At 42.5% G+C, this 13,284-nt stretch overlaps 1 protein-coding gene across 2 annotated transcripts in view; it reads right to left on the bottom strand.

The window, feature by feature from the left end:
- Nucleotides 1-13,284, bottom strand: part of USP32 (ubiquitin specific peptidase 32) — a 3,310,274-nt gene that overhangs the window by 1,030,867 nt on the left and 2,266,123 nt on the right. For both annotated transcript variants that reach the window (XM_044054559.1, XM_044054560.1), the window contains exon 21: nucleotides 8,048-8,153. In XM_044054559.1, the coding sequence (XP_043910494.1) occupies nucleotides 8,048-8,153 (106 nt within the window). The remainder of the gene's footprint in view (nucleotides 1-8,047; nucleotides 8,154-13,284) is intronic.

The following is a 13,284-nucleotide window of genomic DNA, read 5'->3' as shown; positions in this document are numbered from 1 at the left end:
TCTTCTCACATCTTTCTCCAAGTCCTGGTCCATAGCCCCCCCCCTTTCTTGTTCTCCTAACATAATTCTAGTGCAAGTTTCTTAGCCCTGTCAAAACTGTTTTCTCACAGCTTTCTCCAAGCCCTGGCTCTTAGCCCCCCCTCGGTTTCCTAACATAATCTTATTGTAAACTTCCCAGCCCCGTCAATTCTGTCTATTCCCTCCCTCTTCCTATTGAGAGTTTACCTATTCCTCCCCTGAGAGGCGGCACCATCTTTAAATACTAAAAACCTCTGCCTGACTACACTCTGTTTCTGTCTGTCTCACGGGCATCCCTCAGTAGTGTGCACAACTGTAAGTACCATTTTGTACTTATGATTGTACTTACATATTGAATCAAAAAAGCTGATGTAGAAAGGCACCATCTTTTGACTTAGCTTTTCTGCCCTTGCTTCATAGGAATCCCCAGTAGTGTACTCGTTTATACCATATTCCATTCTTTTTTTAACTGGTACTCTATTGAGTCATAATTTGCTGCATGCCCCCTTTCTAAAACCCCTGGCATAACTACATTATTTTCCTACTTCTCAGTGAACTGCAGCCCCCCCATTGGAGCATAAATAATAAAAACATACAGAAAGGTAACATTCTAACCAAAATGACAGACTGACGTATTTCTGTATTTGCTAACCTTCTCACTGATTGTTTTCTGTTTGGCGTCTGTTGCTCCTCCCGGAAGATGAACCTGCTCCATTCGCCCTTCAGTCTTACTCCGCTCCCCTACCCTACCCCCAAATTCCACCCGCCCCCACTACCTGTACCTTTATACATCCCCTGACTCCTCCCCACCCAACACCTCTCCAATCACAATAAACCTAAGCCAAACCCCACCCACCTGTAGCTCTAAATCACCCCAAACATCCACCACTCCTACAATGCTCTACATAACATCTCTCCCTATAACCCCATTTGCCCTACTAATCTCTCTCTCTTCTCTTAACTATCTCACACTTTTTACCAACCCTTGTCATAACTGTCACACACACTCCACTACATTTTACCATCGACCTCACTTCCCATCCTACTCATCCATCTCACATGAACTCTTTACCTCTAACCCAATCTATTTTTTCAAAGCAAAACTGCTCCCAATCTAGCCCCCTGTACTCCCCTCTTAAATGTAGTACCAGAAAATCACTACTCTCACACAACCCAAGCTGCCCTGCCCATCACACTGCCTCACTCTTCTACTCCACCACATCTCTCTCTCACTAGCTGGCGACATCCACCCCAACCCATCTCTAACATCAATCTCACCAAACCCTCCACTCAACCCACAAATTCAAGGTCCATTCGGCACACAACACAATGCACAAATATTAAAAAACAAAATCCCTAACCTCCATGGCCTGGCTCTCACATAACCACCCCAACATTACCACCATTTCTGAAACCTGGCTAAAAACCTATATAAAAGATAAAGAAATCCTACCTACCAGGTTTCCAAATCATTCGCAATGACAGAGCCCACAAAAAAGGAGGTGGAGTAGCAATAATCTACCCCACCTTCCATACCATAACTCCCTACTCCAATAAAATACCAACCTTTGCCAACGCTGAAATTAAAATAGGTTTACTAAAAATAAACAACCACAAGTCCATATGCATCGCTGCCCTCTATATTCCTCCTGGTGGTAATATCAAAACTCTTTAAAACATCCTGTCCTGGTTCTTCTCCAATATAAAAAAAATGAAAGCTACATACTCGGTGATACCAACATCATCTGGAATACTATTAACTCTGAAGCCCCGTCCCACACAATCAACCTGTATAACGTCTCCCAACTAATACAATCTCCAACCAGACCAAATTAAGATGGCACCTTTGATACCATCATTGACTGGATCCTAACAACTCACCCAAACCGTATCACCAGAGCCGGAACTATACTTGATCCTCTCAGCGATTACCTAACAGCCTTCGCCGACTGTCTCCCATCTCCACTGCATAAACAACACCACTACATCCAAACCCGCAACCTCTCTTCTTTCAACCCTCTAACTTCCTCTGAATGCTTAAAGTGTATTGACTGGCCCCCCTCTAAAACCCCTTCCTTTAGATGATGCTGTTTCCTACTTTAACCACTCATTCCTAACCCTTCTCAATCAGCAAGCCCCCCTTCAAATCAAACGCATCAAAAACAAATCCTGCCCATGGTTATCAAAAGATACTAAACTAGTCTTGCACCAAAGGGTCAAAAAATGGAAACAATATCAAAAACATAAAAACCCTAACACCCTCCTAGAGTATAAGCAACTACGAAACTCCACAAAAAAATAATAAAGACTGCAAAGCCCACTACTCCAAACTCCAGTCCTTGCACTCAATAAATCCCCAAAACGTCTGGGACTCCATCTCATCCATGCTGCATCCTGGCAACAAAGAAAACCCCTGCCCAGACTCCAAACTCTCCAACCTTGAAGCAGCCAGCCAGTTCACCTCATTCTTCATAGACTTCATAGCTAAACTATCAGCCTCCTAACCACCCCCCTCCTGCCCCAATCATCAGCCTTCCTCCATATCCTTCTGCCTCGAGCCCATCCCACCAAGCACTATAAAAATACTTCTTCTCAAACTCAAACCTTGTTGCAATGCACCCGACAACCTTCCAACCACCTTCCTCAAACAATCTGCAGACAGCATTGCCTATCCCATCTCTATTCTTATAAATAGATCCATACAAGAATCATATGTCCCTTCTATCTGGTGCCATGCTTACATCATCCCCCGCCACAAAGGTTGCAAAAATACTGATACCACCAACTTCAGGCCTAGTGCCATCCTTTCCTCTCTTTCTAAAATACTAGAGAAAACAATACAAGCACAACTCATGGCACACTTAACACTAAACAATCTCCTCTCCCCTACCCAACATGGCTTCCGCCCTGGCCACAGCACCATGACTGCCCTTCTTTCCTTTCTTGAAACCATAAACCTCGAACGTGACTCAGGCAAGTTCGTATCCACACTATTCCTAGATCTGTCAAAGGCCTTTGACACCATCTCACACACCCTACTTATAATCCAACTCTCCACTCTATACCTCTCTCCCACAACCATCACCTGGTTTTCCAGCTACTTGTCCAACCACCAACAAGCTGTCCAAAGGAAAACTTCAACCTTCCATTACTTCCCACACCCACAGGTGTCCCACAAGGTTCTGTTCCTGGCCCTCTTCTCTTCAACCTATTCATTAATAACTTTCACCAATCCATGCCAAACTCATCATCCAATATGCAGATGACTCAATCATCTGCTCAGCCTTTTCCCCCTCCAAGCTCCTAGCAAAAACCCAACTAGCCTTCTCCAAAACAGAAACCTGGATTCAGTCAAACCATCTGGCACTAAATGCAAATAAAACCAAACTAATGTTTTTCCCCCTACCAAAAACTCCATTGACAAATCCATATTCACTATACAGAGCCAAAACAGCCTCCTTGAAATCGTTCCCAACACCAAGCTTCTTGGCATCATTATTGATGAAGAACTAAAATTTGACACCCACATCTGCTCCACAATCAAGAAAAAACATCAAAAGTTAGGTCTCCTTTACAGGCACAACCACTTCCTAAGCCCCTCTACACGTCAAACTCTTGCATCCACCTTTCTACTCCCTTCCCTTATGTATGGTGCCCCTCTTTTCACCAATCTCCATCTTGGTCTTCGGTCCAAACTTGAATCCTTCTACCACAAGATCTCCAAATTTGCAACTAATTCAAAAAACTTATCCCACCACTGCCACTCCCTCTTCACCCTCAACTGGTTTGAACTACCCAACCACCTCAGTTACCTACAGCTCACCATTGCCCACAAGCTCATCTTTAAACCTGCCAACTGCCCAGCTCTTGCTACTTCCTTAAAACCTTACACTCCCAACCACTCACTCAGATCCAAAAACCAAAATCTTCTTCAGGTCCACAAACCTGCACGACCTCCTGGCCATCTACTGCTGTCCCACTCCTTAGCTAATCAGTGGAACTCTCTTCCCACACACCTACGCAACCTACATAACCATACAAATTTCAAATCTCAGCTACTCTCTCATCCTTCCTCCAAATGGGAATGCCCTTGCCATGCTCCAACTTAATCCCCCCCCCATTCCACTTTGCACTGACTCATCCACCTACCTCTACTATTACTTCATCCCACCCAAAACAATCTCTCCCTTACCAAAAACTAATTTTCTCTCTAATATCTATTGTACTATACTCTCCAGTCTCAAATATACTATTACCCTCTCCATGTATAATGTTTTCCTAACCTACTAATGGCTAGTAGGTATATATTTTGAAATGTAAAACCTACAACTGAGTTTATAACAAAAATATTCACTTTATGTAAATGTTGAAATTTCTGTAATGAATTATGTCTTTCATTTTTGTAACATTGTAACAAGCCAATTGCAAACATCATGGAGCTTATGTGTAAATATTTAATTAGTTGTATGAACTATGTCCTTCTGTAACATGTAAAATGTAACTTGCAATTATTGTGGAGCTTTTCTTCCCAGGCCTGCACTGAAAATGGGCTCTTCTTGGCCCAGTGGACTTCCCCGGTCATCAGACTTAAATAAATAAATACATAAACAAACAAACCATACAGACACAATCCTAGTTGCAAGCATTTTACATTACAAACCATACTGACACTCCCAGTTGCAAACATTATACATCACTTATAATCTACCCAATAATTTTCAGTCAAACATTACATAGCTCATTTAAGTCCTGCCTTCTTTTAAACCTCACTTGTCCCCTGTATGTACTGTTCCCACAATTCCCATTTTTTTCCTGTGTAGTTTGTTCCTACCCTTTTCTAAAGATCTTAATTCCTGTTGTTTTATCTCTGTTATTATAGTCACTATTTCTAGTATAGCTGGTTTAGATTTTGAATCCCATTTTCTAGTAATTACTTTTTTGAAAGCCATCTTAATTAAACACAGCAAAGCCTTACCATGTCTAGGCACTTTCGATTCTGTATCATAGCTCAGAAAAATCATTTTCTTCATCAAACCAATCTGCCATCTAGTATCTCTGACAGTGCATCCCTCTGGGAAGCTTTAAAGTCTGCCAACTCACCGCACTCCCAGAAAATTTGTTCCCAAATATCTCTTTCTTCCCTGTCACACTTCCAACACTTGCTGTCTACCTGAGGAAAAATTCTCTGGCGTTAGATGGGGTACACAATTATCTATGTAATCATTTCCAAGCAAAAATCGTAAATCTTCTAGATTTTGTTGCATATTTGAGAGAGATACATACATCTTTGCTTCGTTTCTTTGTGAACTGCTTATCCAATTTCTTTTCCCAATCCTTTCTATCCTCCTCTTACTGATTTTTATAGTTATCATGCTCTACTAATTATTACTTTTTTAATGGCAGCTTCTGTTCTGGACTATAATAAAAACTCTACCAGTGTTGGTCTTTCATTTAGGGCCTCCCTGTTTCCTTCTCTTTGCCTATACTCTGATATCAATCCTTGACAGGGAAGGCAATCTCTAACCTGCAGTCCAAATAAATTCCTGGTGTCTTCCCATTCTATCATCTTTCCCTCTTTAGTTATTTGCTCCCAATACCTTGGTTCCTTTGCCATTTTCTCCAATAAATTCCAGCCCCTCTTGCCTATTGTCTATATCACTAATTGCAGTCATCCCTATCAATGTGTGCTATTGTTTTATAGTAGGAATTGTACGCTGTTTTTTTTTTTCTTTTAGCTACAGTCATTTTGTTTCCTTACCTTTCCTTGACAGATACAGTTTACGGATTTGTCCCTACCATCTTTTGCAATGACAAAATGCCTTTCTCAGGTCTGACAGACTGCCCAGGAAGTGGGTTTTGCATACTATATTACTGGCTGTAATGCAAACATACAGTTTTAGAATACAGGCATACTAATTTTTTTTTTTAATCATCCTTCTATAAGTCCACCTGTAAGACAAAAAACAGCAATAGGCACCAGCGACGTGCCAAGTGCTGCTACATCAGCTATCACCAGACCTGCCTCTCAACAAGGGCACAAAGAACATCCTGCTAAAGATGACAAGGAGGGCTCACTAGTGGCCTCTGTGGTCACCTCTCAAAAGGGTGTTAGAGGCTCCTGTATTGCTTGGTCATCTGGGCATCAGATGCAGTGGCTGGTCGCTTCCATTGTGGACACACCCACAGATGGACGATGAAGTGCCTCCAAGTGCAGTTGACATATTTATGAGATTAGACCACCCTAGCCACAAGCACAGCCTCCCCAAGACATCAACCACAACGGTAAATGCCATTAAATGGGCTCTCTTCAATGGGACGGTCCGACAGGCCCCCTATACCCATCCTATCCCACATTCTAGTATTCTCTCCCTTATGTGCTATTCCCCATACCCTGTTTGAAGTCCAAACTTCACCATCGTCAGTTGTCCTTTTGTGTCTCTGCATTTCTCTACTAGTGCCCTGACCTTTCATGTCCATGACATTCTTATCTGCCTCTGCATTTTATATTCGTTTGTTTGCTGCTAGCTTTCCCACTTCCTCTTCCTTCTCACACAAGCCCCTTATTCTTATAATATAAAATGGGCATCTGTCCCCCTAAAAAATATATATGCCTTTCTTTCTTCCCAGCTATCTTTCCTTAAGGTTACCCTTAAGTGTGCTCCATATGCTTGCTATTCCTCCTTTTCTGCCTTTATTTCCTACTTTCTTTCCTATTTACATAATGGAGTGAATTGGCACCATAGCTCTCAACCTTCCATCTCCAAAATGAGGAACATTTTGTCGTATAATATGGAACAAATAGTAAGTGTTCAGCTAACAACTTCACCTAGGAGGCTCAAAGGATGGTTAAAATGTAATATTTTTACTTAAAGTTTTTTTTTGATGAATTAATATAATTCAGTTCTCTTTATCATGGATATCAATTAATAAAATTCCTAACACTGAATGTGTAAAAACAGTGATGTGCAGTCCCAGATCTGAGGTGACAAGTATACACTCAGCCTCCTACAAGCGGGTGTTGAGGTAAACAAAAATAAAGAAGGGTAACTTGCCTGGAGTTGGGAAGTCCTCAGTACTTAAATGGTCCTCACTAGATTCGATACCCTGTTATTTGTCTGGTAATTCCTTTGGCTTTCCTGGAGTGGCAGTGGCTTCTCCTGGTCTGGTGTGAAGAGGTCTGATCTCTTGTTTTTCCCTTTCGTCCAGTTAAAGAGAAAACAAGTACTCAGTTCTCCTTTAAGTTTAAAGATATTTACTGGCACATGAGTGCTGCTTAGTTGACTGAATTTATGCCAGATGCTTTCAATGTGGAACTTCAAGGAATATGAACTTTTTAAGACCCCAAATGAGGAACGTTCCTTGCAATGAGGTACACTCAAAAGGTATGATTGGCACTTTGCTGTGCTGGCCCTCAGCTGCTGCTAAGAAGCAATTTCTTGCATGTGTGAACATACGCAGCTTTGAAAGTACCACTTCACTACTCTTGTTACTCTGGTCATGTGACTGTTAATAGTGTGCCACACCTCCAACTGCTGCTAGAAAAGTTGGTCTAATTTATCACACAGCATTTTTCACAGAATGATGAAGCTACGTTAGTCCTAATGCATACTTAATTAGAACAACTGGGCAGTGCACACTAAGTCACATCATTACAAATGTTTATGAATACCCCCCTGTATGACAAACATTTAGGTTAGATTTTTCTGTACATTTCAGATATTTCACTTTTTTCCAGCTCGACAACAGCTTTAATCAAATGGAAGCTCTTGTTTCATGCAAAAGTAAGGGTCTTCAACAGATGCAGTGGTTGCTTGCTTGATTACTTATGCGTTTGGAAACTAGACGGGTGTAATGACCATAAACAGCCCTTTTCAGATTTGAAATGATCTATGAACATAGAAACTTCATACAGTTGCAATTGTACTATCATAGAAAGTTGACTGACCAATGCAAAATTTAGTCTGTTCAAATAATGCTGGAACAATAACCCTACTTCAAACAAGAACAACTTTATGTGTGCCTTCCTTACCCTGAGTTTTAATGGTGCCACATTCTTCTGAGTCCCATTCCAGAGTTCTTGAACCAAATCCCCATAACATTTTGCCATATGCCCCTTCATACCAATGGGGTTTGTCCTGCAATGCAAATGAAATGTACTTTATTAAAACTGAAATAAATGGATCTAGAGATGAAACAATTTCCAGTTGTACTACATGGCTGTTCTAACAATGCATCCAGAGAAACTCAAAGCTGAGGAATTTATCTGTCCCACTGGTGGTCTAGGAATGTCTGACATTTTCACGTAGCGATGAAGGATTTATCTTCTTGCAAATAAATCATCACTAATGCAAAAGGAAACACTCAAAACTTTAGGAATAAATCCATTCTTCCATGAAACAGCATTCCTAACAAGATACAGATGTACCCATGTTCCACTACTTGATGCTGTATCAAAAGAAAACTAATCGACTCCCAAAACACTTTACTCCATACAGCATACTAAGCTGAGACCACTACCCGCCACATTTGGCAGTAATCCCAGTGGATGTTAAAAATTCAATGAAATGGGTCAACAAAGCAGAAAAGTGGTTTTACTAACAAAATAAATTAAACTAAATTAAAGCTGCAACAAGAATTAAAAAGCACTACTAAATACCGTACATAACAACATAGCTGCAACACGATTTAAATGCACTAATACATATAATACAGAATATCTAATCCATTCTATTTGTACCACAACAAACTAAACAAAAGAAAACTAATTATTTTCACATAAAACACCTACCAATAACATTTCTCTGCCTCTCAATAGCTACTTAAGTAAATATACTTTTAGAGCAAGCCTTCCCTACACATCAAACAAAACAATACCCCATCTGCTTTTAAAGTTGGTCTTAACAACTGTATGGGTTTTCATAAATTCATCCCTGGGACACTCTGTGGAGCCCACCATGAAAAGTTAGACAGCAGGCACAGCTGAAGCATAGCATAGCAAATCCAAGGGCAGGGTACATTTATATTGTCTTCACGAGTGCTTGCCTAGTACCTACCTATGGAATTAGAAGTTATGTACCTACCATAACGTTCCATGTTAGTTGTCTTCTCTCGTCTTCTTTCTTGCTGGATGGGTTCAGAGCCGATCCTCGGCTCCGACTCGGCACTTGCTAAGCTCAAGAGTCACTTCCACCAGCTCGAGGCAGCCCCATATCCCATGATGCAAGGCGGTGATTACCCAGATCTCATTTGGTAGCTAGAGGAAAAAAAATAACTACTATCTTCCCCCAAGGGAAGAAGAACAACTACCCTGAGAAAAAACTGTAAGGGGAACCCAAGTGCAGAGCTAACTGGTGTCCAAGGGAGAAATCTCCCAGAGAAGAGGATAGTTCAAGGTCTGTCCAGGCTAGGGGGACAGGAGGGAGGGATGCAAGAAAGAAGGCGAGAGAAGACAACTAACATGGAACGTTATGGTAGGTAGATAACTTCTAAATGTTAAGTTGTCAATCTCGCCTTCATTCTTGCTGGATGGGACCGCGTCCCTAGCACCTCTATCCTGGGTGGCTCAATGGAACAGACTCTTGAGAACTGTGGAACCAAAACTCGCCCTGTCCCTGGAGGCCAAATCCAATTTGTAATGTGAGACGAAGGTATGAGGAGTGGCCCAAGTGGCTGCTGCACAAATAGTGTCTAAGGGTAGTCTAGCCTGAAAGGCTGTAGATGTGGCTAGGCTTCTGGTAGAATGTGCTTTTGGTGTTGAGATCAGCTGTTTGCCCCTAAGCTGATAAATGTAAGAAATAGTGGAAGACAGCCATCTGGATAAGGTCACCTTAGAAACAGGGAGACCTTTCTTATTTTCAGCATAAGAAAGAAAAAGCTGGTCAGACTTTCTAGATTGCTTTGATCTGTCCAAGTAATATCTGAGTTGGCGATGAACATCTAGGCAATGCAATTTTTGTTCCGCCTGTCAGAATAATTGGGAAAAAATACTGGAAGATCAATAGATTGGTTTAAATTTGTCTTGGAAGCAACCTTGGGCAAAAAAGACGGATTAGTTCTCAAAGATACTCTATCCTTGTGGAAGACCAAGTAAGGGGGACGAACACAGAGAGCATGAAGTTCAGACACCCTTCTAGCCGAAGTAATAGTGACTAGAAAGAGTGTCTTTTCCAAGACAGAAATTTTAACGAGCATGTAGCAGCCGGTTCAAAAGGGGGAAGTATTAAGGATGCCAGCACTAAATTTAGATCCCACTGCAGTGGAGGATCCCTAACAGGGGGTTTAAGTAGGAAGATCCCTCTGAGAAAGGCTTTGCAAAGTTTGTGAGACATAATGTTCTGGTCTGCAAATCCGACATGAAAATTCGAGATTGCTGCCAGCTGGACTTTAACTGTGGAAGAAGAAGAACCAGAGTGAAAAATTTCAGCTAGGAAGTCCAAAACTGACTGAATAGGGGCAGTAAAGGGATCTATGTTCTTAGACCTTGCCCAAAAGGAAAAACGTTGCCATTTGCTAGAGTAAATCCTTCTGGTAGAGGGCTTTAGAGAAGCTACTATGATATCCCTAACGGGATTAGAGATCATAGGAAGCCTGGCTAAGGAAGGAAGTGGAGCAACCAAGCAGTGAGGTTGAGGGAACGAATGGACCGGTGCAGTTGACCCGACTGGTGGGTCAGATCATCTGGAACTGGGTCCAGATGCCAAGGCTGCACTAAGAGATGTCGATGAAGGAACGGGAACCAAATTTGTCGAGGCCAGTAAGGAGCAATGAGAATCAGCTTGGCTCTCAAGTCGGTAGCTTTCTGAAGCACTTGAGGAATCAACGGAAAAGGGGGAAAAGCATAAAGAAGTCCCCGGGGCCAATCCTGGGTTAGAGCGTCTCTGGGGGGATGGCCTGGAAGTGGAAAGAGAGAAGAAGTCTGGGCATTTGCTGTTTTGGGGTGTAGCAAAAAGGTCGCAGCAAGGAGGGCCCACTTCTGAAAAATCTCTTCCGCTATAGATTGTTTGAGAGACCACTCGTGAGGCATGAGTATAGCTCTGCTCAACCTGTCCGCTATAATAAGAAGTTATGTACCTACCATAACGTTCCATGTTAGTTGTCTTCTCTCGCCTTCTTTCTTGCTTGATGGGTTCGGAGCCGATCCTCGGCTCCGACTTGGCACTTGCTTTAGCTCGAGAACTCCTTTTACCAGCTCGAGGCAGCCCCATATCCCATGATGCAAGGCAGTAAGTACCCAGATCTCGTTTGTTGACAAAGGGCAATAACACCAAGCATAAAATACTTCCCAAAGGAAGAAGAAACTTACAGATGGAAAAAGGACCAGGTCTGAATGGTCTTTAGCATAATAGTTTCTTATACAAGGTCTGTCCAGGCCAGGGGGAAGGAGGGAGGGTCGCAAGAAAGAAGGCAGAGAAGACAACTAACATGGAACGCGTTATGGTAGGTACATAACTTCTTAATGTTAAGTTGTCAATCTCGCCTTCATTCTTGCTTGATGGGACCGCCCCTAGCACCTCTATCCTGGGTGGCTCAATGGAACAAACTCTTGAGGACTGTAGAGCCAAAACTGGCTCTGTCCCTGGAGGCCAAGTCCAATTTGTAATGGGAAACAAAAGTGTGAGGAGTGGCCCAAGTGGCGCTGCACAAATAGTGTCCAAAGGCAGTCTAGCTTGAAAGGCTGTAGAAGTAGCTAAACTCCTAGTTGAATGTGCTTTAGGTTTTGAGCACAGCTGTTTTCCCCTGATCGTATAAATTTCAGTGATGACCGAAGAAAGCCATCTGGACAAAGTCACTTTAGAAACAGGAAGGCCTTTTTATTATCCGCATAGGAAACAAAAGTTGATCAGATTTTCTAAATTTTTTGTTCTGTCCAAATAATATCTAAGCTGACGGTGGACATCAAGATAATGTAGCTTTTGTTCAGCTCTATCTGAATAGTTAGGAAAAATACAGGAGATCAATGGATTGATTCAGATTGTTTTTGAAGCGACCTTAGGTAAAAAGGATGGATTAGTTCTCAAAGATACTCTGTCTTTGTGAAAAATCAAATAGGGGTCGAACCGAAAGAGCATGAAGTTCAGACACCCTCCTGGCAGATGTAATAGCCACTAGGAATAACGTTTTCCAAGAAAGATATTTTAGGGAACAAGAAACAGCTGGCTCGAAGGGGAAGAATCAAGGATGTCAGCACTAAATTTAGATCCCACTGAGGAGGAGGATTCATGATTGGTGGCTTTTGTAGGAAATTTCCATTCAAAATGGCCCTGCAGAGCCTATGGGTCATAATATTATGATCTGCTATCCCGACATGAAAATTAGAAATAGCAGCCAACTGAACTCTGACTGTGGAAGAAGAGGAGCCTGCATGAAAAATCTCTGCTAAGAAGTCCAGAACTGCCTGAACAGGGGCAGTAAAAGGATCAATATTTTGGGCCTTAGCCCAATAAGAGAAACGTTCCAATTGCTTGTGTAAATCCTCCTGGTAGAGGATTTTAGTGAAGCTACTATGATATCTCTAACTGGGTTAGAGATCAAAGGAAGCCTGGCTAAGGAAGGAAGTGGAGCAACCATGCTGTGAGGTTGAGAGAAGGGATTGACCGGTGCAGCTGACCGGACTGGTGAATCAGTAGATCTGGCACTGGGTCCAGATGCCACGGCTGCACCAAAAGGTGATGATGGAGGAACGGGAACCAAACTTGTCGAGGCCAGTAAGGGCAATGAGAATCAATTTGGCTCTCAAAGCGGTAGCTTTCTGGATCACCTGAGGGATCAGAGGAAATGGGGAAGGCATAAAGAAGTCCCTGGGGCCAATCCTGGGTCAGAGAGTCTCTGGGGGAATGGCCTGATAGAGGGAAGAGGCTGAAGAAGTCTGGACATTTGCTGTTTTGGGGAGTAGCAAAAGATCGCAACATGGGCGACCCCATTCCAGAAAAATCTCTTCCGCCACGGATTGCTTGAGAGACCACTCGTGAGGCATGAGAATAGCTCTGCTCAATCTGTCCGCTATAATGTTGGTTTTCCCAGGGATATGCGTTGCTACCAGAAACCGATGAGAGGAGATCGCCCATTGCCAAAGTCTGAGCGCTTCGACACAAGGGGTAGGACTTGGTTCCGCCCTGTTTGTTGATATACCACACTACAGACATGTTGTCTGTGTGGACTGCAATTGTCCCTACGGGAAGAAAGTCGTTGAGGGCTTGCAACGTTAAAAGCACTGCTCTCATCTCCAGGACATTTATGTGCAGATGGTACTCGAACGGTTGCCACGTC

The sequence above is a fragment of the Protopterus annectens genome, chromosome 13.part0 (assembly GCF_019279795.1).
Source record: "Protopterus annectens isolate FY-2018-M chromosome 13.part0, PAN1.0, whole genome shotgun sequence".
Taxonomy (NCBI): domain Eukaryota; kingdom Metazoa; phylum Chordata; order Ceratodontiformes; family Protopteridae; genus Protopterus; species Protopterus annectens.
Note: the sequence above shows the minus strand (reverse complement) of the source record. Positions and strands in the feature narration are given on the sequence as shown.